This window comes from Lutjanus erythropterus, chromosome 22 (genome assembly GCF_056507025.1).
Source record: "Lutjanus erythropterus isolate fLutEry1 chromosome 22, fLutEry1.hap2, whole genome shotgun sequence".
In the NCBI taxonomy this organism is placed as follows: Eukaryota; Metazoa; Chordata; class Actinopteri; order Lutjaniformes; family Lutjanidae; genus Lutjanus; species Lutjanus erythropterus.
In genome coordinates, this window is record NC_139338.1 from 29527835 (window position 1) to 29554234 (window position 26400).

The 26400-nt window shown below is 41.5% G+C and overlaps 1 protein-coding gene across 1 annotated transcript in view; it reads left to right on the forward strand.

Annotated features, from left to right (window-relative positions):
* The window catches only part of stab2 (stabilin 2), a 31051-nt gene that overhangs the window by 1194 nt on the left and 3457 nt on the right, over positions 1-26400 (forward strand). The window contains exons 2-61 of the mRNA XM_084711520.1: positions 595-719; positions 1110-1225; positions 2564-2649; positions 3438-3504; positions 3596-3691; positions 4267-4389; positions 4472-4668; positions 5799-5926; positions 6280-6413; positions 6659-6738; positions 6938-7087; positions 7169-7312; positions 7416-7478; positions 7652-7768; positions 7874-7927; positions 8015-8095; positions 8276-8431; positions 8580-8633; positions 8712-8813; positions 9231-9317; positions 9691-9802; positions 9879-10059; positions 10164-10257; positions 10352-10510; positions 11165-11260; positions 11331-11423; positions 11506-11553; positions 12062-12195; positions 12304-12406; positions 12655-12732; positions 12811-12900; positions 12992-13099; positions 13444-13575; positions 13730-13858; positions 13946-14008; positions 14702-14800; positions 14883-15078; positions 15161-15256; positions 16193-16250; positions 16343-16416; positions 17027-17152; positions 18206-18279; positions 18379-18450; positions 19206-19325; positions 19401-19445; positions 19518-19610; positions 20230-20385; positions 20506-20634; positions 20814-20873; positions 21034-21210; positions 21770-21859; positions 21947-22093; positions 23098-23157; positions 23245-23368; positions 23724-23873; positions 23954-24058; positions 25068-25175; positions 25264-25457; positions 25547-25688; positions 26147-26280. Coding sequence (XP_084567646.1) covers positions 595-719; positions 1110-1225; positions 2564-2649; positions 3438-3504; positions 3596-3691; positions 4267-4389; positions 4472-4668; positions 5799-5926; positions 6280-6413; positions 6659-6738; positions 6938-7087; positions 7169-7312; positions 7416-7478; positions 7652-7768; positions 7874-7927; positions 8015-8095; positions 8276-8431; positions 8580-8633; positions 8712-8813; positions 9231-9317; positions 9691-9802; positions 9879-10059; positions 10164-10257; positions 10352-10510; positions 11165-11260; positions 11331-11423; positions 11506-11553; positions 12062-12195; positions 12304-12406; positions 12655-12732; positions 12811-12900; positions 12992-13099; positions 13444-13575; positions 13730-13858; positions 13946-14008; positions 14702-14800; positions 14883-15078; positions 15161-15256; positions 16193-16250; positions 16343-16416; positions 17027-17152; positions 18206-18279; positions 18379-18450; positions 19206-19325; positions 19401-19445; positions 19518-19610; positions 20230-20385; positions 20506-20634; positions 20814-20873; positions 21034-21210; positions 21770-21859; positions 21947-22093; positions 23098-23157; positions 23245-23368; positions 23724-23873; positions 23954-24058; positions 25068-25175; positions 25264-25457; positions 25547-25688; positions 26147-26280 — 6609 coding nt within the window. The remainder of the gene's footprint in view (positions 1-594; positions 720-1109; positions 1226-2563; positions 2650-3437; positions 3505-3595; positions 3692-4266; positions 4390-4471; positions 4669-5798; positions 5927-6279; positions 6414-6658; positions 6739-6937; positions 7088-7168; positions 7313-7415; positions 7479-7651; positions 7769-7873; positions 7928-8014; positions 8096-8275; positions 8432-8579; positions 8634-8711; positions 8814-9230; positions 9318-9690; positions 9803-9878; positions 10060-10163; positions 10258-10351; positions 10511-11164; positions 11261-11330; positions 11424-11505; positions 11554-12061; positions 12196-12303; positions 12407-12654; positions 12733-12810; positions 12901-12991; positions 13100-13443; positions 13576-13729; positions 13859-13945; positions 14009-14701; positions 14801-14882; positions 15079-15160; positions 15257-16192; positions 16251-16342; positions 16417-17026; positions 17153-18205; positions 18280-18378; positions 18451-19205; positions 19326-19400; positions 19446-19517; positions 19611-20229; positions 20386-20505; positions 20635-20813; positions 20874-21033; positions 21211-21769; positions 21860-21946; positions 22094-23097; positions 23158-23244; positions 23369-23723; positions 23874-23953; positions 24059-25067; positions 25176-25263; positions 25458-25546; positions 25689-26146; positions 26281-26400) is intronic.

The following is a 26400-nucleotide window of genomic DNA, read 5'->3' on the forward strand; positions in this document are numbered from 1 at the left end:
ATTTGATCAGATTCTTAGATCATTTATTATTTTAAATCTTATTAATTAAAGGATGTTTTGATCATAAATCATTTTTTTCTTCAGTAACCTTTATCATGAAGCAGTGTGCTGCATTTAGATCCTCCAGGTCTTTTCCAGGTCTTTTCCAGGTCTTTTCCAGGTCTTTTCCAGGACCTGTGTTTCTCTGTATTTCCTGGGTGGATCAGATGGAGCTGATAACATCAGCAGCCAGTCGAGTTATTACACTCACTTCCTGTTTACGTTCCGTCACGCTCCAGTTCAAACTGACGCCGTCATTTCTCTCACGTTGGAAACGTTTCTTCTTCTATGAGCCTTCTGACGATTTCAACCAGACAGGAAGTGCTTTAAATATCAAGAGCTAAATGTTCAATCAACTATGAGACTTGACTGAAACAGACTGGATGATAATTAAATTGTTTGTCAAATGAAACAAATCATCACAATGGTAGATATAAAAGATATAAAACCAAACAATTTGTTCTCTAGTTTTGTGTAAAATAAGTCTGAAACTCAGCTGCTGACTGATTCAACCTGCTGTGTTTGTTTGTTTGTTTGTTTGTTTGTTTGTGTCAGAAGTTCTGCTCGAACTCGACGGTGTTGAGGACTCGGACGGCGTGTCACTCCTGCAGCATCAGTATGTTGATGCCGTGTCCATCAGGATACAAACAGACACCTAAATCCATCAGTCAGGACTGCAAGTGAGAACAACACAATAAAAGTCTTTATGCAAAATACTTTAACAGGTACACGATCAAATAAACAAACAAATACATCGACTGAAGAAGTTGGATTCTTTAATTCTACAGAGACTCTGAAAGCCCAAAGATCATTTTCTTATTCACAGAAGTTCTGGTCTTGATTGTACAAGTTATCAGTTTGTTTGTTGGTGCAGGTTTCATGTTTGTTTCAAGTTCTATCAGCACAAGAACTTGTTTTGTTCCACATGTTGTCATTTTGTTGGAACGACTTATTTCATTGATAGAAGTCAGTACGTTGTTGTGAGCATCATCTTGTATTTTGATAGATATCAGCAGCATCATGTCCAGACGGACGTATTAACCATCAGATATCGCTGTGTCTCTGTAAAGGTACGAGATCAAGACGATCAGTTTGAGACTCGCCGTCAGCGGCTGCTCTTTCGAATGTTACAAAGAGGTGGAGGTGAAGAGCTGCTGTCCAGGGTACTGGGGTCCAGACTGCATCGGTAAGTTTCTTAAACATGTCTTTAAACCCTGCAGAGGTCAGGATCAACCAGAACCACTTCTCCTGGGTTCATCACAGCTTCATTCACATCCGACGGTCAAACGAGATCAGGACATTTCATAAAAAACTTACAGTTCTAATTTTCTTGCGTTGTTGAAATCTAAATTTTGATCTGCTTAAGTAAAGAGCAGATCTGAGGTCTGAGGTTCTCCAACATGGTCCTGGGTCTCAACATGTTTCATAAATGTCCTCAAGAAGTCAGAGTGGACACTGAATCAACCTAATAACCAAATACATGAGACTGGATAATACAGTTTTGGGCTTAAAATAGAATTTAAAAAGACATCAGTGAGCTTCAGATCTTCAGGCTCCATGAGGGACACCTCACCTTCAGTCTGGAAACAGGACCAGGAGCAGCAGAAGAACCCTAATGTACCTGATCTGATGACAGTAACTATAACCTATAAAAAGGACACAGAGGAGTCTGTGTTTTGTCCGCATGGAGGAGACTTGAGAGGCCTCCAGGTGACTCAAGTCACATGATCAGTGTCCAGTCCTGCAGGATGCAGATCGTCCTGCAGGAACCAGGACTTCCTTCCTCTGTAGATTCTCCGTCAGCAGGACAGAAATGTGCTGACGTTCACACATAGAGCCAGAGGGGCTGCTGGACACCTAATGTTTAATTAACCCTCCAAACACAAGAGACAGACATGTCCACAGGCAGGGACAAAGATACGTGTGACAGGAAACGTTTCATTTTAGTGTCATCAGCTTCATCAAACCTGTCGTCTCTGACAGTGAACTTATGTCTTTGAGTTGTGGACAAAACAAGACATTTCAGGACGTCATCTTGGACTTTGAGACACATTTTCTGATTTATTTATTTTTTTTATGGACCAAACAAGTAATGAATTAGGGGAAATGATTGTCAGATTGATTACAGCTGTTTTCCTATTGTTCAGCTGATTGTGATTGGATTATTTTATTCATTATTTTCTGGACCAACCGATTAATCCTCAAAGTCTCTGACACATTAATGATGAGATCTTTGTCTCGTTGCAACATAAAGTTGTAATGTTCCGATCAAAAGTTGCATTTCTGAGCAGATTTTTCTGAAACCTTTAGTTGTGATGTTTGAATGATGAATGTCAGACGTGACTTGAGGACGACACAGGAAACGGAGCTGCTCGGTGAACCAATGATCTGCAGAGATAAGAGACGGACAGAGGAAGAGGATGGAGGGATGGATCTGTTTCCTCACAGAAAACATAAAAACAATGCTGTCACAACTCTGTAAGAACGTCTGCTGACCGTTTCCTGCGGTGTGTTTGTGTTTCAGAGTGTCCTGAACACGCGGACAGACCCTGCAGTGGCCGAGGACTCTGTTCTGATGGGCTGGGAGGAAACGGAACCTGCAGTTGTCAGGTAACACGTTCAAACTGCAACTCCCATGAAGCTTTGGGGGATCTAAACAGCAACTACAATGAAGTAATGAGTCTGAAAGCCTCTGGACCAGATGCTGCCCAGGTTCTACGGGTTCCTGAAGAGGTTCTAGAGGTCAGAGAAGTGGTTCTACTCATCGATTAGTGGTGAAGTTTCAGGGTTCCTTTAAGACGTTCTAGTTTTCATTAAGGAGGTTCTTAAAAACATTTACGTGGTTGTAGTAATCCCTAGACATTCAAGTGGTCACTGAGGACATTGAAGTGGTACTTTAGGTGGTTCTTGTGGTCATTCAGCTGGTTCTAGTGGAACATATGTCTTTCTAATAATCATTAGCAGGTTTGAGTGTTCTATATAGGAGGTTTGGTTCGGTGGTTCTAATGGTCCTTAAGGAGATGTTATGGATACGTTAGGTGGTTCTAGTGGTCATTGAGGTTCTGGCAGTTCATTTTATAAAAACTAGTCATGTTTTCTTGAGGTTGTTCTAGTGATCCTTTGGGATGTTGTAGTTGTCAGTGAGGACGTTCTGGGGAACCTTTGATAGAGAACCCGCTGGTCATTAAGTACTGAGGTGAGGTGTAAGTTGGTTGTCTGCTGGTTTATTTAACTAAAATTGATCCTCTGTGTGTGTGTGTGTGTGTGTGTGTGTCTGTGTGTGTGTGTGTGTGTGTGTGTCTGTGTCTGTGTGTCTGTGTGTGTGTGTGTCTGTGTGTGTGTGTGTGTGTGTGTGTGTGTGTGTGTGTGTGTGTGTGTGTGTGTGTGTGTGTGTTCAGGTGGGCTTTGCAGGGACTGCATGTGAGGATTGTGCACCTGGTCTCTACGGTCCCACCTGTAGTTCAGGTAACTTCAGATAAATAATCAGACTGATAATATCGATCAGATCATATTTTCATGCGCTCCTCTTCTTCTTCTTTGGTGTCTGTCTCTGCAGAGTGTCAGTGTGTCCACGGTCTGTGTGACCATGGTTTGAGAGGTGGGGGTTCCTGCTTCTGTTTTGCTGGATATAAAGGAACCAAGTGTGATCAAGGTCAGTCTGCTGGTTCTAACGTCTCGTCTGATCAACAGATCAACAGCTGACAAAGACATCAGTGTGAGGACAAATGTTACAGAGAAGACATTGATGAAAATGTCAAAAAATGAAATGAAATATGATAAAAGACAAAAATCAAAAATATTGTAAAAGACTTAAGCTGATGAAAAATTAAAAAGATGAAAAACTGAAAGACGTAACAAGATGAAAAATAACACAAAAGACATAATAAGTAACAAAACAAAAACATCATATGAGATTTGAGAACATTACATATAAGAAGAGGAGACAGACGCAACAAGACGAAGAACGATGTAATAAGTTCTACATGACATAAAGGTTTGTGAGACTCTGGTGGAGAAAAGGTGAAGTTCAGTTAGCTTTGCATAGAAAGTCAGTAGAAATGTCCTTCAGAGGACGATGTTTGTTGAATCTGTACTTTTACACAAGTATCTGTACTTGTACTGCAGTAAAGACTGTTGCTGATTGTGAGTGTGCAGCTGATTCTCACCTGTCCTGTTGTTGTTGTCGTGTTTGTTGTCACCTGTTGTCCCACCTGTGTTGTGTCTCAGCATCAGCAGCGTGCTCGCGTCTCGACTGTCCGGAGAACTCTCGCTGTATGGAAGAAGCTCTGACGGGAACGTTGGTGTGTCAGTGTGTCGCCGGTTACCAGAAATCAGGAGATCAGTGTGTCTGTGAGTATCTGTCCGAAAACATGGCAGAGATCATTTGACCAATCAGACGTCTTCAAAATCCCTGTGATGTTTGTCCCCTCAGCGATGAACCCTTGTCTCAAGCAGCCCTGTCATGTCCACGCCTCCTGTGTCCACACTGGTCCAAACAAGCACCTGTGCGCCTGTAACGAGGGTTACAGCGGGGACGGACGGGTCTGCATGGCCATAGAACCATGTCAGAACAAACACGGAGGCTGCGCCGCCGAGTCAGCACGCTGTGTCTACGACGGACCAGGGAAGGTGAGGACAGACTGGGTCCAAGAATCCAATTTCTAAATTATGCTGTTATCTTAAATGCTGGAGAAAGTAATTACTGTTGATAACGTCAAGCAGGAAACAGAAGAACAGACTCAAAATGCAGATATAAATCTGTACATTTCAAATGTTTAATGAGCAGGATCAAAATAAAGAAAAGGCTTCATATATGTCCCTCATAAAGTCCAAAAAACCCAGAAGAAAAGACAACTGGCAGCTGAGGAGAGAAAAACAAGACTAAGTACATGAGTGAGGTTCTTGACACACAGCGACAACAATCTGGAATCAAAGATGGAGGAAAAAGCACCAGAAGTAAAAAAACAGAAACAACAAAAGACACAAACTACAAAAGAAAACAGGAAACAACTGAACTAAATCCCTAAAATATGACAGTTTCAACCCAATGAATCACTTTTACGCACAACAACAAATCACCACAGAAATGTCTTATTATCCACTCAGCCAAATTTGAATGATTGAAAAAAAAAAAATCCAAGGAATGTAAAAGGGTTCTTGGTGGAACCCCCTGGGTGGTTTCTAGATAGAACCCTTGGAATATAAAAATGGTCTCTTGGGTGGGTTCTTGTTAGCAGCCTTAAAAGATGGAAATCTTCTGGATTTAATGTCTAGAGAGGGTTCTGGGTGGAACTAGTACAACATAGAGGGGTTCCCTGTAGAACTCATTGGGTTCCAATAGAAATCTAAGGAAAAGGTTTTGAAGAACCCTTTATGGGCCTATTTGGAATCTTTATTTGTAAGAGAGCAGTTTTCAGTGTTTTCACATGAACTATATTCCCACATATAGAACATGTTTAGAAGAAAAACTCTGTTTTCCTTTAGACAGACTTCAGGAGAACTGATCTACAGCTGATCCACTCAGAACTGTTCAATAGAACCTTTTCAGTTTTTAAAGCAAACGTCAGTTCTTCTGTTGCTGATCTTGTGGAGTCCCTCAGGGTTCCACTCTCGGACCATGCAGTTTCTATCAGTGTTTAGACTTTGGATCGTCTCCTGCCTCAGTGATATGACATGTTCCGAGGTTCCACACCCCCCCAGCAGGGTGCTACTCTTGGTTCTCTGAATATTAACGCTGTGTACCTGCTGTGTTTGTTCAGTCTCACTGTGAGTGTCTTCCTGGTTTTGAACACCTGGTGGACGGCAGCTGCAGCCTGAAGGACTCCTGTCGACCTGATTCCTGTCACAAGAACGCCAACTGCACCACCGTGGAACCAGGAACCATCCAGTCAGTCACGTCATTTTACTACTGAATGGTTAACATGTTTTAACAGTCTGGGAATTGATCAGTTATTAAGTAATTATGGAACTTTTCTGATCAGTAAGCTGATCTGTAAACTTTCTGTTATGGACAAAACAAGACATTTGAGGACATCATCTTGGAATTTGATCAACATTTTCTGACATTTTATCAACTAAACAAATAATCGATCAGCGGAAAAATGATTGCCACATTGATCACTAGTTGAAAGATAACGGCTGAAGCGCACGGACGACGTGCACTGACCTGTTTTCACGTTTGGACCTATTTTTCTACTGACAAGACTGTGACTTGAGATCACCTGTCCCTCTGTCCCTCAGGTGCACCTGTCTTCAGGGTTACCTTGGTAACGGTAAAGTGTGCTACGGGAACATCATGCAGCGTCTGACAGATCTGAACACAGAACCTGGAGGACAGTGGACTGGTCAGCTGAGCAACGCAATCACTCTGTTTGGTATGATGGTCATTTATAGATTTTTAAAGTCATTTTAAGAAAGTCCTCATTATTAGTGACACCTGGTGGCCATTAAGTGAACTACAGTCAGGATCCTGGTTCTGCATTCTGTCGGCGTGAGTGAGCGAGCATCGTCCTCGCCATCGGCCAAAACAATGACGTCAATATGAATACAGAATGTTGGGAAATAAGTTACAATCATGTATTTAGATTACTCTCTGTAATGTAACTTGCATGTGTTGCAGGTTCTCTTTCCTGGCCTCTGCAGAACCTTGGTCCTTTCACTCTCTTTGTCCCGATCAATAAAGGCTTCAGAGGAATTTCAGTAAGAATCACATCCAATAAACTTTATCTGATATTTCTTCAGTCCTGACTCTTATTTTGAAATTTCTCGTTGACTCTAAATGTTTTACTCTGAAGGTTTTAGAGACAAACACTTGTACAAGAACACAGGATGAAATAAATCAGACCAGGAGACATGTGATAAAGACTGTGATGTCACCGTGCGTGTGTGTGTTGACCAGGTGAGGACTCTGACAGCCGACGAGTCCAAAGCCAAGTACCTGTGTAAGATGCACCTGGTTGCTGGGGTGATGCCGTTTGACACTCTGAAAAAAACGGACATCTTTTACACTCTGACTGGAAAATCAGCTGAGACGGACACATCAGAGGGGGTGAGACAGAGTTATAAAGGTGTGATCGGTTTGATTCAGACGTTATGTAAATCACACTTTTCCTTCTTTTTGTCTCACCAGGACACTCAGACTAAGATCCGTATCCATGGCAGCAGGAAGAAGGGTGTGATCGTCCAGTCTGACGTTCTGGCGTCTAATGGGATGATTCATATCATCAATAAACTGATGGACAGCGTCTCGGCTACGGTGGAGAGCGACAGACAGGTGTTCAGTAAAATGATGAAGTGGTGTAACTTTACTTTTCTGTCCACGTATCAGAGATTCATTCCTTCATTTCTCTCATTCCGTCCCGTCTGTTTCCTCACAGCAAAATCTGTTGAAGATTATTTCTGACTACGGCAAATTTGACAAGTTCTCTTCTTTGTTAGAGGTACGTATGTCCTACGTGCTGTTCACGTTTAGGTCTGAGAACACTAGAACCACCAGAAGGTTTCGTCTGTTGTGACGTTTTGTCTCCTGCTCTGTCAGGAAGAGCTGCTTCATTAAACAATGAATGTGAAAAGAGAAAGAGAGTTAGTGAAGCGTTGAGTTGTTTGTTTGCAGAAAGCTAACCTGGCATCAGTCCTCGACGTCTCTGCTCCGATCACCGTCTTTGCTCCAATCAGTTCAGCCTTTGCTGCGATGCCTGAAGGACACCTGGAGTACCTCAGCAGTGCTGAAGTGAGAACCAATCAAAAACAAGTGATCTCAGCTCAGCACAGTTTTTTCAATGAGCTGTCAAATTCACCAAAATGATGTAAAAACACTTTTCTCCTCGCCTCTCAGGGTCGCAGTAAACTGGTGGAGCTGCTCAGAAACCACGTCGTCTCGTCCACTGCGGTCAGCGGTTATCGAATTTTACTTCAGTATTTTAAAATACATCAAATCTGCTGATTTTCACTCATATTTGTGGTTTCTGGTTTGAAGCTGGAGGTCTATAACGCCGTGTCCAGTCCCAGAATCACGACGAAGGCCAATCAGGTTCTGACGATTAACGTGACAGAAAACGTATGTGTGGATCTTAAAAATCTCTTTCCACGTTGTTCTAAAGTCGTCTTGATCTCGCTGATGCTTCTGTTCATTCAGTCTTTACATCTGAAATTCCCAATATCACAGCCACAACAGTATTAATGTAATAATAACTGATCGATAATCGATAAGTTTTATCTGTTTGACTCGTGTTTTCAGGGTCAGATTCTGGTGAATGGAGCGGCCGTGTTGGAGGTGGCGGTGGAAGCTAAAAACGGACGTCTGTATGTTGTGGATGGAGTCTTGACTCCGCCCTCCATTGAACCTGTGCTGCCATCCAGGTGTGACATCATCGAGGCCTCAAAACTCATCCAGGTGAGCTTCAACAGCAGCAAAGTTAAGTTAACCACGCAGTTTAGAGTAGAGTATTATATTCAGTTCATCAATCAATGAATCAATGAATCTAATCCATGAATGTTCCACCAGTTTTCCTGACGATCTGTGAATCTGTTTCCTCTTTCAGGGTGAATGTGTCAGCTGCTCTAAATCCAACCAATGCTCATCTGGAGTTTTTGCAGTAAGATGTCTCACTCTGCTTTTTATGTTTCTGTAGTTGATGATGAGAAAAGTCATGATCGATCTCTCTATTGATCAGGGCACCAGCTCGTTCGGATGCATTTACACTCTGTCCATCAGCAACCCGGCTGTGAAGATCCCAGTCAGAGGCTGCTCTCCTCTCTGCAACACAACTGTGACGGTACACGAACGCATCACGAATCTGATTTAAAACACTCATTCGCTGTATCGGTGTAGAGTTGGAGGTAATTAAGTCAGACAAGATAAAAAATGAACTTAAAAGACATAACAAGACAAAACCAGCATAAAGAAAGTGAGACAGACGGAGACGGAGGTTCAGTTGTCTTTGTACAGAGACAGTCAGTAGAAATGTCCTTCAGAGGACAGTTCAGAGCCTGAACCTTTTCACTTTTACTGCAGTAAACAAGTTGAATCGGTACTTCTACTTTTACTCGAGTATCTGTACTTGTACTGCAGTAATCCTCTGACCAGCTGTCTGAAATCAGAATGAAAATAACATCTGAGCAGAAAATGAGGCTGTAAAATCTTTTTAAACTGAAGGAGGTTGTGAGTCTGATGTGTTTGTGTGTTTGTTCAGACTCCTGCGTGTTGTAAAGGTTTCTACGGTCCAGACTGTAGTCCCTGTCCAGGAGGATACCAGACTCCGTGCTCCGGACACGGCCAGGTCAGAGTCGACATCAACACACACCTGAACCAGGTGGAAGGTCAGGGATGGATTTCATTAGTTACTGTTAAAAATTACAGTGAAAAGTCATAAATAAAATAAAAAACACTAACTTTCTCCTCTTTTGACCCTGAAAGTGTCTTAAAATTCAGTTCAGGGATGATTTAATGTCATCTGCAGCATTTTAAGGGTTAAAATCCCACAACTCTCCAAAACTCTGCAGATCACACCAGAACTATCAGGTCTGTGAACAGAACTACAGACCAGAGGACAAACATGGACAATCTTTTTATTTTGGTCCATTTAAGGTTTATATTAATAAACAGCTTCCATGGTTTTTATTAAATTTTAACAAGAACTTTTACTCCTGAAGTGTCAGGAGGGGTTGGCAGGAAACGGATCATGTGTCTGTGATGTGAACTTCGGAGGTTCTCGCTGTCAGTACTGCTCCGCCTCCAACAAATATGGACCAAACTGTGACAGGAGTAAGTCTGAGTTGTGACATCATACAGGTAGGTGTGACGTCAGCGTGATGAAGACTCACCTGTGTGTCTTCCTCAGCGTGTCCCTGTATCCATGGACAGTGTGACAACCGTCCAGACTCCAACGGTCGCTGTAAACCGGACTCCTGTCAGATGGGTTACACCGGTCTGTTCTGCGAACGCAAGACGGCAGCCTGCGGTGTTAACGCTCAGTTCTGTCACGCCCACGCGGACTGTGACTTCAGCAAGGGAACCACCAGGTGAGTTTACCTGAACTTTAGGGGCCACTTTGTCACATTTTGGCCACTAGAGGGCACTTTACTGACCCAACTTGTTATTCAGTGAATCTGCTCTGTGTTTTCAGGTGTGTGTGTAAACCTGGTTACCAGGGCGACGGTATCACCTGTGTGGAGTCGGACCCCTGTGCTCCACCTCACCGCGGCGGCTGCAGCCTCAACGTGAGTCGTTATGTCAGTATAATATATGTAAAGCAGCTTCTTCTGTCCGGTCTGTGCTGAGCCGTCTGTGCTGCGTCTCTGCTGCCCCCTGCAGGCCAAGTGTATAAAGACAGGACCAAGTTCTCACACCTGTCAGTGTCTCGTCGGATGGAGGGAGGACGGAGACGAGTGTCAGCCAATCAACAACTGTCATGGTCTTGACAGAGGAGGCTGCCACCCCAACGCCACCTGCATCTACGTTGGACCTGGACAGGTATCACACATGTTAAAGGACCACAGTGTGATTTAATCTGAGCCTTTTCATCTCATTATGTTCAAGTTTCAAGTGTCACAGCTCTTCATGTCATGTTTTGTTATTTTCAGAGTAAGTTTTAGCTGCTCACTTTGCCTCAGAATATCTTTTGTAGCCATTATCTATTTCGTTATAAAGTTCAAAAATATGCAAAAAAATGCTATTTTCCAACTATTAATAAGTGCATATTTAAATGTTTCTTAATAAATGCATAGTTAACTGTTAATAAATACATAGTTAACTGTTAATAAATACATAGTTAACTGTTAATAAATACATAGTTAACTATTAATCAATGAATAGTTAACTATTAATCAATGAATAGTTAACTATTAATCAATGAATAGTTAACTGTTAATAACTGCATTGTTGACAGTTAATAAGTTAAGTCCTAAGTGTCTTATAGTCTTACAGTAACCATGCTTATTATGCTATTATTAACTCTTAAACAGTTTTGTTAGCACATATTAATGTTCATAAGCATCTTATAAGGGTCTTATTACCTATGAACTACTGTTTATTACAGGCAGGTTAATATAAAGGGTTACCAAACAAGCTGAAAAGTCAAGTTCTCTTTTTGTTCGTCTTGTTCTTGTTTCTTTGTTGAACCAACAGAGCGACTGTTCATGTAAAGCCGGCTACAAAGGAAACGGGCGACACTGTGAAGCTGTTAATCAGTGTGTGGCTGCTAACGGAGGCTGTCATTACCTGGTCAGTAACATTCATGTTCATTATCAAAGCCGACAGCAGGTCAATGAATCACCTTCCTGTTTGTATTCAGGCCAGCTGCCGCCTGCTGTCCTCTCAGTGGACGTGTGTGTGTGATGAAGGATACGTTGGAAATGGACAGATGTGTTACGGTACTGTCCAACAGGTGAGCGTCCATCGATCCGCATGTCTCAATGTGTCAGACAGTGTTTCTGTACGTTCACACTTTGTGTTCCTGATGATATCAGGAGCTGATGGTTCTGCCAGACGCCTCAGAGTTCTTCACATGGACCACTGTGAGTTTCACATGTATATCATCATATATATTTACAGATCAGTGACGAAATACATGTATGTTAATCAACAAAATATAAAAGTGTGTTATTACAACTAGAAGGAGGATGACATTCGTTAAGTTACATTCGTACGTAACTGGAACTCAAAGTTTAAATGAAAAACCACAGACACATAAAAACAAGTTAAGAACATGAAATGTTCATTTATCATTAATTTAATTCACAATAAATGCAGTAAATATAAATATAAATATAGAAGTACAAATTTATGTGCATATGTCTCCACAGCTCAGAAGACACTTTGTTTTAGTTTTTTAGTTGTGATTCACACTGCAGATTAGTTTGTATCACAACTTTTCATCTGTACGTCACAGCAGCTTATTGCAGATGTTTTGATAATTATTAATATCGACCTGAATTTTGCCCGGAACATTTTTTGCCGCCGTATGTCTTTTTGCTGTCTCAGAGACGATACGATAATATATATATTTATGTGTTTGTATCAAAGGAGTCGGGTCTGTCCTGGTCTCTGTCAGACCAGAACGTCACCCTTCTGGTTCCGTCTTCAGCCGCCGTCGCTAAAATGTCTTCAGAGGACAGAAACTTCTGGACCGCAAAGGGGAACCTGCCGAGTCTCATCAGGTCTCATATTTTATTATTATTATTTTAATTTTAGGACTTTGAATATTAGCCTGAAAATGTGCCAACACTTTCTTTCTTTAGCATCCTCCATTTTTTACTTCCTGACAGAAATCACATGATCTCGGGTAACTATCCAGTATCCAGCCTGAGCAACATTTCCTCTCTGACTTCCCTTCTCAAGACAGCACTTCCTGTTTCAACAACCAATGAGGTGAGTTAAAACAAGTGATAGTTCACTTTCATTTATTTTCTGTTTTAGACTAAATGAAGATCTTATTTTTAATTATATAATGTAATAAGATTCTAAGATTATGCAGTTTGTTGCTCTTCGCTCATTTACATGAAAGTCTAATGAATCCCACCAAAATATTTTTATTTTTTTCTGTAAAAGAAACTTGTGAGAAAAGTTTCAGTTTGCGTCAGAAACTTTCTGTGGCTGATGTGTTTTTGTTGTCTCAGGTCACAGCTGTCGGCGGAGCGACCATCATCACACCCAATGTAGCTGCTACCAACGGACTGATCCATATCATTGATAAGGTACAGAGCTAATCATGCTAACAATGCTAATGATGCTCTGTCCATCTCTGACCGTCTCTTGTCTTTTTCTGTCTCCAGGTTCTGCTTCCTGACAGAAAACTGAGTGAAGGTCTGCTGGCGACTTTAGGCGTGAGGCCGGATTTCTCTCTGTTCAGATCGTATCTCATCGTACGAAAAACACAAACACACACGCCGTGACACGTTCTCAGCTTTAACTCTGGATACATGTTCATTTACAGTTTGTCTCTGTTTGGTTCAGGATTACAACCTGACAGACGAGATCGAACAGGCTGACGAGTTCACCGTCTTCGCTCCGACAGACACTGCGATCACAGATTACCTCAGGAAAATGTCTGCAGCTGCTCTGGTACAGTAAAACAAGTTAAATATGTCTCTTTATCAGAAACTGGGAGTGTAGAGTTCTTAAAAAGTGTCATCCATGGATGTGGATTTGACTAGAATATTCAAAATGTTCACATTTTTACAATAAATGATCATTATAATACAAAAAAAAGCAATTAGTCACCAAATAAAACCTAAAATAAATCTTTGTCTCGTCACTTTGTTATTTGCATTATTGATCAAAATTCTGACCCAAAAAAAAAAGAAACAGAGAAAAGATAAAAAACGTTGATGATGTGTTTTTATATTAAATAATATTGAAACATTAAAACATGATGCTTATTATATTGTCTTTAATTTTGTAAACAGGATGTGAACACGACTCGTTACCACGTGGTGGCGTCGGAGCGTCTCCTGAAAACCGACCTTCAGTTTGGAGGATACAAAGAGACGCTGCTCGGCTTCTCCTTCCAGCTCGGCATCTTCCCTCGAGATGGAAAGGTGTCACTCGCATAATGAATCATCAATATCATCTGATCACGTGACCGTCTGATCACATGACCATCTGATCACGTGACCGTCTGATCACGTGACCGTCTGATCACGTGACCATCTGATCACGTGACCGTCTGAGTTCTCTGTGTTTCTCCTCCAGCTGTTTGTGAACGACGCTCAGATCAATTCGTCCAACCTCCTGAGTGGTAACGGAGTGATTCACGGTCTGTCAGCTGTTCTAACCATCAACAGGAACCGCTGTGATGAGGCCAAATACAACAAAATCATGGTGATGACATCACACACCTGCAGATCTACCTGTCTGTACCTGCAGAGACACACTGAACCAAACTAACAGTCTGTTTTCTGTCCACAGGGAACCTGCGTGGACTGTTTGTTCCCACAAAGCAAAATCTGCCCCAATGACACCGTCCAGGACGTAAGACGTCATCAAGACTTCATCACAGATCATTTATCATCAGAACAGTCAAACGTCCCGTCAGAGTTTAAAAACTGCAGCTGGATTTATTCCATAACAGACGTCAAACGTTCCGACTGACAGAGACAGAAACTCTGTCCTTTATGACCTTTGTCTCAGAAGATTGTGTGGACAGCAGGTTCAGGCAGAGAAAAATGACTCGTGATGATTGATGATTGATGATTGATGATTGATGATTGATGAGTTCTCTGACGTATCTGTGGTATATAAAATCTATAATATGCTACAAGATGATTAAAATGGGTAGCACTTAGTTTTAGTTAGTTTTACTTGTTTAACTTGTTGACTGGTCTGTACATAAAAAAAATCAAGGAATGAGACTTTAAATCTATAAATCTATTAGTAACTTAATTATTAAATTGTATGTGTTGTTGCTTTATGGTGGCGTAACGTAAACAACATTTAAGAAATTAATTACAAAGTTGGACTGATCTGCTGAAATTATACAGAAAGAACGTGAATAATTAAATGTACTGAATGTACAGAGATGTGGGGATGACAGGAGGTCATTTCATAGAAATATAAAATCATTAATAAGAACTTAACTGTCATGAAATTGTAGATCAGTAAAACGAAGTGTTTCCTGTTTTCCACTTTAAAAACAGTCGATGTGTAACTTTGTGTCGTGTGCAGAAATCAGTGAAGAAGAAGAAATGTATGTTCACTCGGATGTTTGAGGAGGAGCGACTGCTGACCATCGGCTGCAAAGCCACCTGCCTCCAGAGGAACATCGTACGTCAAATAAGACACACCGACACAGAGACAAAGACGGGACGTTCTCTGATACAACTCAGACTCTCTCACCTGTTTCCAGGTGCGGAGGTGCTGCGCAGGGTTTTTCGGGGAGCGCTGTGAACCGTGTCCTGGACCGAAGGGTCGGCCCTGCTTCGGTAACGGACTCTGTGTGGACGGGACCAACGGGACGGGATGCTGTCAGTGTAACAAAGGGTTCAAGGGGACGGCCTGTGAGACCTGCCAGAGCGGCAGATATGGAGTCCACTGTGATCAGGGTACGTTTACACCGTTTACACATGAAATTAAAATGTCAAATCTGCTCCGTCCTTCCTCACTCCGGATGATTATTCTCTGCAGACTGCGGCTGTAAAAATGGCCGCTGTAACGATGGGCTCAAAGGAGACGGGACGTGTGAGTGTGACGTCGGCTGGAGGGGAGTCGTCTGTGACGAAAGTACGACAGCAAACCTGACACACTGACTCATACACACCGTAATGTCTGAAGCTTTTCACGCGTCATTTCACGCCGTTTTGTCAGGGACATTTGACGAGTTTTGGACATGCTAACAAAACACCTTCGTCATCATGTGACCATCATTGTGGTTAATGTTGTGAAAGACTGTGATGTGTGTTAAAATAAATACATTGTGTACGTACGTTAACCTTCATATGTGATGTTCGGTTTGTCCACGTCCATCACTATATAAGTCAGTTCAGATGAAACGGCGTGAAAAACAAAAATATAATATTTGGAGAAAAGTCAGAAGATTCAAAGAATAAAGTTTTAACTTTATCATTTAAAAAGTTTTCTGGAAAAAAAGTCATTATAACATTACAGTAAAGGAAAATAATGACTTCACAATAAACATTTCTAAACATTTTTAAGAACATTTAAAAATATAAAAACAATTAAAACAAAGTGCTTCATCAGCTGATATGAAACTGCTTTTATTTCATTTTAGTTTTAAAAAAGAATTTTTTTTCCAAGATTAATGCAACTTTTTATTTGAAGTATTTCATGTTATTGTTGTTACGCCCGACCCTGAGCAGTGGATCACTGGAGTGAACAACACTTTGATCCAAATAAACCACCAGAAAGACGCCTGAAGACAAGCGTCTCTGTGGACGAACACAGATATTAAATCAAGATTATTTATAGAATTCAGACAAAGAGGCAGTCAGTCAAAGTAACACAGAACAGTCTCATGCTGAGACGAAGAAACACCAGCAGCCTCCAGCTTCTGACCTCTGCCGTTGCTCAGGTGTTTTTAGGCCCCGCCCTCAGGCCAGGTGACCTCCAGACCTGTGGAGAGAAGGAAGAACAAAATAAACACAGAGAGCTGGAACAGTTCTCACAAACTTTCCTTGTTTCATGTGTGTTGTGTTGCAGAGATCGAGTCCAGAGCTGACGAGCTGTGTGGTTCAGTCACGTGTCATACCAGTGCAAAGTAAGTCACCTCAGAGCGCGGCGCCGGCGCCCCCTGCAGGACGTTCTGCTCATTACAGACAGGAGGTTCTAACGTTCTCTCTGGTCTTGTAGCTGTGTGATAGGAACGTCAGGCCCTCGGTGTCTCTGTGCTGCTGGATTTGAAGGAAACGGAACATTTTGTCAAGGTAACAGTTTGTGTAGAGGACAGTCTGACACGTTCAGAACGAGAGTTCTCCTGATGATGATGATGATGATGATGATGATGATGATGGTGATGATGATGATGATGATGATGATGATGATGGTGATGATGGTGATGGTGATGATGATGATGATGGTGATGGTGATGGTGATGATGATGATGATGATGATGATGGTGATGATGGTGATGGTGATGATGATGATGATGGTGATGGTGATGATGATGGTGATGATGATGATGATGATGATGATGGTGATGATGGTGATGATGATGATGATGGTGGTGATGGTGATGGTGATGGTGGTGATGGTGATGGTGATGATGATGATGATGATGATGGTGATGATGATGATGATGATGGTGATGATGATGATGATGATGGTGATGGTGATGATGATGATGATGGTGATGGTGATGGTGATGATGATGATGATGGTGATGGTGATGATGATGATGATGATGATGGTGATGATGATGGTGATGGTGATGATGATGATGATGGTGATGGTGATGGTGATGATGATGATGATGATGATGATGATGGTGATGATGATGATGATGATGATGATGATGGTGTCTGTGTGTGTTTCCAGCTGTAGATCCCTGTCTGGTGGCTAACGGCGGCTGCAGTGTGTTTGCGGTGTGTAAGAGGACTCGACCCGGCAGGAGAGAGTGTGTGTGTGACAGCGGTTTCTCTGGCGATGGACTTGTGTGTGTCGGTACGTTCAGGTGCTGATGTTGACCTCGGACCGACGAGTCAGGACGTCTGTTCCTCTTTGTTTTTATTGAATTCGTCCAATAAATTAAAATGTTTAAAAATGTCCAAAATATAAAAGAACATGTAAAAATTAAAAATTAATTTAAAATATGCACTAAATAAAAAATCCAGAATTTATTCAATTGAGAAGTTAAATAGATCATAACATTAATTTACTACAATATACCAAAGTACTTCCAGAAGAACTGAGAGGTACTGCAAACAGACTGGAGTCAAATCCAAAAATACAGCAGTTAAACACTAAAATGACTGTGAGGTGCATCTACTGCAGAAGTATTACAAGAAAATATGAAATACAGCGATGTAAAGTATGTGGCATGATGCAAAAGCACTGTGAGGAGATATTTTATGAGAGAACCCACAGTACTGCAAGGTTCTACAAAACTACTACAGATATTACAAAGTAACTAAATACTTTGTGTGGTAACGCAAAACTTAAAGCATATTGTGAGTCAGTACAGAAGTACTACAAAGTAATCAGAGTCAGATTTACTGCCAACTGAGTTTTCTAGAAGGAACAATAAACATCCAGAAAATAAGAAATAAAAAAAATACTGCAAAATCAAGACATATTAATATAAAAGAGAGACATCTGCAATAAAATATGTGGAAAAAACTTTTGTCTTGTTACATCTCTGTCCTTCACCTCACTTTCATTATCTTATGTCTTTTTTGTCTTTTTTGTCCTGTTAGTCTTTTATGTCTGTTGCATCTCTTTCCATTGTTTTTGTCTTGTTGTGTCTTTTAGTATTTTGCATTAATACCAAAGTACTGTGAGTTTATACAGAATAAGATTAAAACTCCACAAATCTTTGAACAACATCTTGTTTCAGTTTAGTGTCACTGATCACATGTGACGCAGTCAAATGAATCAGATTTCATGATTTTATTATTTTATGATTCTATCATTGATATGTGTTTGATAATCAGTGGGACTGTGTTGTTGTTGTGCGATGTGTTTGAGTGCTGCAGGAGTTTTGTGTTTCTCCTACAGAGATCAATCCGTGTCTGGAGGGAAACGGTGGTTGTCACGCCAACGCAGACTGCGTTCACATCGGACCGAACAAAGTAACAAACTGGTTTTAGCGTCCGATGTTTCAGGATGTTTGAATGTAAATGTTTAGTGCGTCATGTTTATTTGTTACTGATGTCATTTTACCTCCGCAGACATCGTGTGCGTGCAGCGAAGGTTACTCAGGTGACGGACGGACCTGTACGATGATCAACCTGTGTAGAAAGGTCAGTTTGAATGTGATCTGTGCTCATGACTGCAGATGTCTGCAGGTAAAGAACCAGGTTCTGTATGGATGGATGTTCATTCAGGTTCAGATTTCTGTTTACACGTCTGAAGTCAATTTAAAATCAGAATTTGTTCAAATATGATCAGTTTCTCTGGTTTTACTATTTAGAAGTATGTTTGAGTAAAATGAACATTTTTGTTTTATTCTATAAACTGCTGACAACATTTCTCTCAAACTTGAAATTAAAATATTTCCATTTATTGGCAGAAAATGACAACTGGTCAAAATAATAAAAAAGATGTGTTTTCAGAGCTCGAAGCAAAGAAAACACGTTCATGTTCATTTTTAAATAACAAAACACTAATATTTCAACTTAGCAAGAGTTTATAAATCAATATTGGTGATGATCTCAATCTTTAATCACAGCTGTGGTTTTATAATCGTCAGCTGATCAGTGTCTCGTTAAAGAGAAGGAGGACGTTTGTGTTGGAATGGACAGACTGTCAAACATGATGTGACAGAGGTCTCTTCATTGTTTCCAGGACACTGAACATATCTTATATATTTGGAGAGTTTTCTGCAAGGCAACACATAAGTATCTCAAAAGTACCCAAAAGTCTGAAGAAGAAAGTAAAACTGAAGTATTTCAGGGATGAAAAGGTTCTGCAGAGAAACTTTGTTGTCATGTGACTTTTTAGAAATTTGGAGGTAAATACTTTCCTCAGTCGTTCACAGTAACACTTGTACTTTCAGAAAAATGGTGGCTGTCACCAGTACGCCAGATGTAACATGACGGGTCCAGGTGTTCGTACCTGCACATGTATGAGTAACTTCATCGGAGACGGACTCACCTGCACAGGCACCGTGGGGAAGGTGAGCAGCTGATTAACCCCGCCCACATTCAAAAAATGACCACATGACCTTAAACTAATGGCTGACGGTCTGCAGGAGATCCTGAGGAGGAAGCTGAGAGACTTCTACCTGTCTCTGATGGTGAGTGATGACGGCACTCTGTCGCCCCCTGCAGGCCCAACAGGTTAACTGAAGGTAATCCTCTGCTCTCAGGTGGTGGACATTTCTCTGAAAGGTCGCGGCCCATTCACCGTCTTCGCCCCCAACGCCGCTGCCTTCACAGCAGAGAGAAACGGAGACGGCAAGGTGACCAATCAAATGCCTCGATTCAATGTTTTCTGATTTTTACTTATATTTTATATAGATATATTTTTTTCTGATTTCTTATGATTGATTTGTGTTTTTCAGTATTTATGATCAAGTATAACACTCAAAGTTGTTGTTTTTAGCTGTTTATCATTTTTGTTTGCATTTTTTTTCTTATATGATTTACAAAAAAATTAAAATCAGTTTTACTTAAAAATGAGGACAAGTTATTAATGTACAGCAAACTATTCCTTTAATATTTGTAATTACTTATTTAACAACAGAACATGAACCAGACTGAGAGTCTGTAGCCATGCTAACAGCTCATTCAGGTTAGGCTAAATGCTAACATCACTATGCTAACATGATAGTGTTTTCCATGTTCACCATTTTAGTTCAGTTTGGTAGCATGCTAACCTTTGCTATTTAGCACTAATTAGCTGAGGCTAATGGGAATGTCAGATTTACAAATTTTATTACAATTCATCTCTAGTGGAACATCTGACAGACAGATGTTAGCATCTGCTAATGTGGCTAACATCTGTTAATTATCAGTATCCCACCTGACTGTTTCTATCTGCTGATTGACGATTGTTGATTATTATTTGTTCCTTTTTAGTTGAAATCGTTGACGATGGACAAACATACAGAGCAGTTTGCTAACATCCTGCGTGGCCACATCGTCATGTGTCACACTCTGTTACCTGCTGACCTGAGCCGACCAAGAAACCTCACATCTCTGTCCGGACTTGTCCTGAGCACAAAGTCCACCCAGGTGACCAATCAGAGAGCAGAATCACAGCCTGGACTGGAGCTAACACAAAGGATAATGATGTTTAACACTGATTTAATGGAGACGTTTCAGATGTTTTGTCTGTATGTTGGATATTTTCAGGGCAACATCTTTATCAATCAAGCTAACGTGACGTACAGCAACGAGGTCAGCATTAACGGGATCTACCACGAGATCGACAAGCTTCTGTTTCCTCCCAACATGGACCGAAAAAATGAGCCAGGTGTTCCTGTAAGTATGCAACACAGCTGCAGATCAATCTATTGATTAGTTTGTGATTAATCACTTCATCGTGTCGCATCAACAGTCCACAGTTCCCTGAACTGTCTGAAGAAGTCGATCATGTCTGAGATGTTTACTGGATCAATGACTGATCAATGAATTCATTTCATATGAATGTTTTTCTGCAGTTGAATTTGACTGATGTGGCTGAACGTCACGGTTATAAAACCTTCTACAAACTGCTCAAGGTGAGACATTAAAACTCAGTTCTACAAGAATTCAAGAGCATCAGAAACACTCTGACATCATTTAGCAACCATCAATCAAATGTTTAAGGAGATAAAGCACTGAACTGTGGGTAATCTGAGCTGTCATCAAACAGTGATGATCCATATTTGTACGTTTCAGGACACAGGTGTGATGGACCTGGTGAATGATGGGATGTACCGGCCGGTGACGGTCTTTTTGCCCTCAGATGATGTCATGGCGTCTCTGCCGCAGGAGCAGAAGGACTTCCTCTTCCACCCAGACAACCAAGCACAGCTGGTGGAGTACCTGAAGTACCACATCCTGCAGGCCCAGAAGGTGAGGAAGAAGTTTATTTAGAGAACACTTTTCTGAACAGATGCTACATGTTGCTTCCTGCCAAAGTCATAAGAAACAACTGAGATTTACAATGAATTAAAATCAAAGTAAACTTTTCAAAAGTCTGATTTTAGAAATAGTTTAACAAAGGACCACAGTTCAGCTGTGTGGAACGTCTCCGGCAGGTCGTTCCAGGAAATACTCTGAGGTCTTTAAATTATTAGATAAGTCTTGGATCAGATGACGTACCGACCATAAAACTTTGATTGAAGAAAATGATTTACTCCCAGTTTTTGACATAACTTAGACAGTTTTGCATGAAGGTTTCACTGAGTCGTCTGCATGAAGTCGGGCGCTATGGTCTTGAAATATATCGTCAAACAAAGAAAACATTCAGGGGAAATGAAGTTATATTTATGGGATGTATTGTTGTGGCAGTGATGTGGTTTGTGTCTCGGCCTCCAGGGGGCGCTCTTCACATTTATATTCTCCTCTTACTGAACAGATTCTCTCTGTCTTTAGTTTGTTTTCTCCTCAAAGGCTCTTTTTTACTCTGAAGGTTTATGCTGAAGGTCTGATCCACCTGGACTCGGCTCGGACTCTGCAGGGCTCTCCGCTTTCATTCACCTGTGGAGGGATGGATGACATCGTACGTACAATGGAAACACATAAAAACACTAAAGAAGAAGAAACGGCAGCAGGAACTTGTTAATACAGCGGTTTCTTCTTTGAACAGGGAGAAATTTTTGTTAATGATGGGAAGTGTCGGATCGTTCAGAGACACCTCGTCTTTAACGGTGGGATCGCCTATGGGATCGACTGCCTGCTGACTCCGCCCAGCCTCGGAGGACGCTGTGATGAACAGTCAACCTTTGACCTTCAGGTAAATCTTCACTGTTAACAGTCAGTACAGTAATCTCATGTCATATAAAGAACTCATTTTGAAACAAGTCAGTGAAACATTAAAGCATCAGCTGAGGGATTTTCAACAAACTCACAGAGTAAACGATAATTCACTCGCAAGCTAGCTACAGCTTCACGCAGCTATATTATATTATGCTAACTGAGCACTGTGTGATTAAGTTAAAAAAAAAAAGCTAACAGCCAATAAAGACTGAAGCTAAAGTTAACAGCTAACAGACACTAAGGCTTAAGTTTAAGGCTAACCATGACTGAGGCTAAAGCTAACGGATAAAAGAGACTGAGGGTAAAGTTAAAGGCTAATTAGACTGAAGCTAAAGCTAATGGCTAACAGAAACCAAGGCTAAAGGTAACATCTAACAAAAATGGGGCTTAAGTTAGCAGCTAACAAAGACTAAAGCTCAAGCTAAGGGCTAAAAGAAATGGATGCTAAAGTTAGCAGTGAACAGATACCGAGGCTAAAATTAGCAGCTAACAAAGACTGGGTCTAAAGCTAATGTGTAACAGAAACTGTGGCTGAAGTTAAAGGCTAACAAAGACCGAGGCTAAAGTAAAGCGTTCAGTTTATCCACCTCATCCGATGAGATGGAGAAACTATATAACTGACTGTCAGTTAAACTTTCCCAAATTAAGATGAGGACTAAACAGCTAATATTAGCATGAACTCTGATGTCATCCAGGACCAATTCCCATCTTGTAGCTCCACTAAAGTAACCTCACAAAAAATATATTTAGATAATGATATGCTAACTCTCTTCTCATTGAAGGACAAAAACTAATTAGCTGGACATGCTAACATTAGCAGCTCATGTTAAAGCACAGTTTCATCTGTTCGTTACACTTTGGTTTTGTGTCTTTGAGTTCTGGAGACTTTTTGTCGTCTCTTTGGTGACGGTCATTGTGTTCCAACATATAAATGGAGGTCTGAAAGTTTTATTTTTCTGTTGTTTTCTTCTTCTGTGGTAGATGAGCTGTGGACTGTGCACCGCGTCAGCATCTCGTTGTCCCAGAGGGTCCAAACTGAAGGTCTGATGGTCACAGGTCTACAGATGAACCAGATCTGTCAGAGTCCTGATCTGTTAATCTGATTCCTGATCTTTGTTTCGTCTTCAGGAGATTAAGAAGTGCGACCTTCCCACCATGTTTGTCACGAAAAACTCCGGCTGCCGCAGCATCTGCACCGTCAACTTCTGGCAGCCAACGTGTTGTCATGGTTACTATGGTCGAGACTGTCTAGGTGAGACGACACTGTCAATAACATAAAACCCAAACTTTGTCGCTCCATTTACAACATTTCAGATTTTATTTACCCTTTAATTGTATTCATCCAGAAAAAAAGATCCAGAATCTGGTGACAGGAAACAGGAAATGATGACAAATGGTTCCTGTTGTCCTCTGAAAGTATTTGAATATAATGAATTATATATTTAAATATTTTTTGAAAATGTTCTCAGTGTCGATATTTGAAACTGTTTGTGTGTCTAAAGATTTAAAAATGTTGTTGATTTTCTTGGCGTGCTGATGACCACAGTGACATCATGAATATATTAATGACATCACGTATTGATCTGATGATGTGTCTCTGTCTCCAGTCTGTCCCGGCGGAGTCGGCTCTCCCTGCAGTAAACGAGGTAAATGTGATGACGGTCACCTTGGAAATGGTACCTGTACCTGTGACACAGGTTTTGGGGGCGTGGCCTGTGAGCTGTGCAGCGATGGGTTCTATGGACCCACCTGTAAAGGTGAGCAGCGGTCAGACAGTTTTCTGTTTGATGTCTGCAGGGTTGATGATCCTGAGAATCTATTTTCTTCTGGTTCTCAGCCTGTAACTGTACAGAACACGGGTCATGTGATGCAGGACGCAGAGGTACAGGGGCATGTTTCTGTGAGGCCGGATGGACCGGAGAACGCTGCGAGACCCCACAAGGTGAGTCCAAGAAGACCTTCTAGTCCTGACTGTGTGTCAGGGGGTGGTTGGTGATCCAGAGTCCTGGTCCTGATGCTCACTGCAGGTCTGTCAGGCTTGTTGAAGGTGTGAGTTTCATGAGTCTGTCATGAACCACAAGAGCACACATGTGGTGAATGGATCAAACTCTGTCTTCATCTGCTGTAACATAAGCTGCTAACATTAGCATGTCAGGCTAACTAATGCTAGCTAACTAGCTGCAGTAAATTTACCTCCAGTCAAACTTGTTAGATCCACTGCATCTGCATTTGTTCTGTGGGGGTTTGAGGAGGAGGATGAGGGCTGATGAAGAATCAAAGTGGGTCGATGATGATGCGTCTCTCTCTGACTCGCTGTCTCAGCTCTTCCTGTGGTGATCGTGGTCCAGCTGGTCTGGCTCGGTGACCCGTCTCAAGGTCCGCTGCTCTAATCGAGTCCCTGCGTTTCCTTTTCCCACGTTAATGAGTGTATTTCTGTCATCTATCATGTAGATATACCTGCTGTATTTCACCATCTGACCAATGTTAGCTGAGATGTAAGCTAGCTTTAGCCTCAGTCTGTTAGCATTAATGTTATATCATGTACGCAGCTGTTAGCTAACTTTACATAAACACTTTCACAGGGTTCTTGTTTTAAAACGTGTCAGATGGAAACATTAAAACATCAGCTGGAGACTCTCAGCTGACTCAAGTCCAGTTAGCATTAGCATTAGCTTACATCAGCAGCTGCACTTATGAAATCTGTTTGTGAGTCTTTATTTTAGTGACAAAATCCACCATCATCAGCTGGAAATGAGACTCTGTTTTTGTTCGCGTCTCTTTTCTAACTATACAACAACATTTTGGAGACAAGAGAGACAGAAAGAGTCAGTCAGTCTGTCGGGACTCGGGACTCGGGACTGATGCTGTGAAGTTTCCACCTGGTTCTGTGTGTAGAATGATGATTTGTGAGTTTGTCCTTCATGCTGACAGTGTATCTGTGTCTCCTGAAGCTGAGGTCTTCCAGTGTTCTCCGTCCTGTTCTCCAAAAGCCATTTGTAAAGAAAACAACACCTGTGTGTGCCGGCCATTTTATCAAGGAGACGGGTACACCTGTACAGGTAAAAACACTTCAAATACAACACACAACAATCACAGTATGTGATGATTTCAACATCTCTGTCTGTCTCTCTCTCTCTCCGTCCACAGTGGTGGACATGTGTCAGTTCTGGAACGGTGGTTGTGCTAAAGGAGCCAAGTGTTCTCAGAAAGGAGAACAGGTGAGCTGCACCTGTCCTAAAGGTCACTCTGGAGATGGCTTCACCTGTCAGCCCATCGACCCGTGTGTCTCTGGGGACAACGGCGGCTGCCATGAACACGCCACCTGCACCATGACGGCTCCTGTGAGGACAATGACACACTCACATACATTTAGAGAGCCTCAGGCGTGTGTGTGTTCAGCAACATGTGATGTGTGTCTTTGTGTGGACAGGGGAAGAAGAAGTGCACCTGTAAGGACAACTACATTGGAGACGGAGTCACCTGTGAGCTCAAACAGCTGCCAATCAGCCGCTGTCTCCAAGACAACGGACAGTGTCACCAGGACGCCAAATGTAGTGACCTGCACTTTGAAGGTATGTGGATACAAATGTTTTGGTTCAATCTGATTGGATGTCATTTTGTCATGAGGTCATGATGTGAACCTGTCAGCTCAAACATGTGGCCAAAAGTACGTGGACAGTTCTGCTCTGAGATTCTTGTTTCAATAAATGCAAACCAGAAAACAAAAATAATTCCAACACTGAAGCAACTCACCACTGAATTTAAATATTTAAATGAAATGTTTAGTTTACAGACGGGAAAAAGCTTCATAATTAATTAATTAAATTAGTCTGAAGCGACAGGCGGGTTCAGGCGGTGTCTAAATGGACTTAAAGAAAACACAACTTTATACCCTTCATTATACTTTGAATATTCCTTCAATAGATGTTTTAGTGTAATTTTACAGGATTGGTCAGAGGAACAGGCCAAATATCCACAGTATCAAACATCTGTGAGTTCTAATGTGTGTTTTCTACTGTTTTGTGTGTAGATGCAAAGCTTGGTGTGTTTCACTATCGTTCAGCCAGCGGTCAGTACAAACTGACCTACGCTGCAGCTCAACAGGCCTGCACTGCAGAGGGAGGAGGCTTGGCTACATACACCCAGCTGTCCTACGCTCAGCAGGTCAGTGAACATAGCACAGATACAGATACACACTTAGGTCAATATATAGTGACAAATGTCATATTAATGCTGTCTGAGGGTCTCTGAATTAAGGTCTTATTTACACACACACACACACAC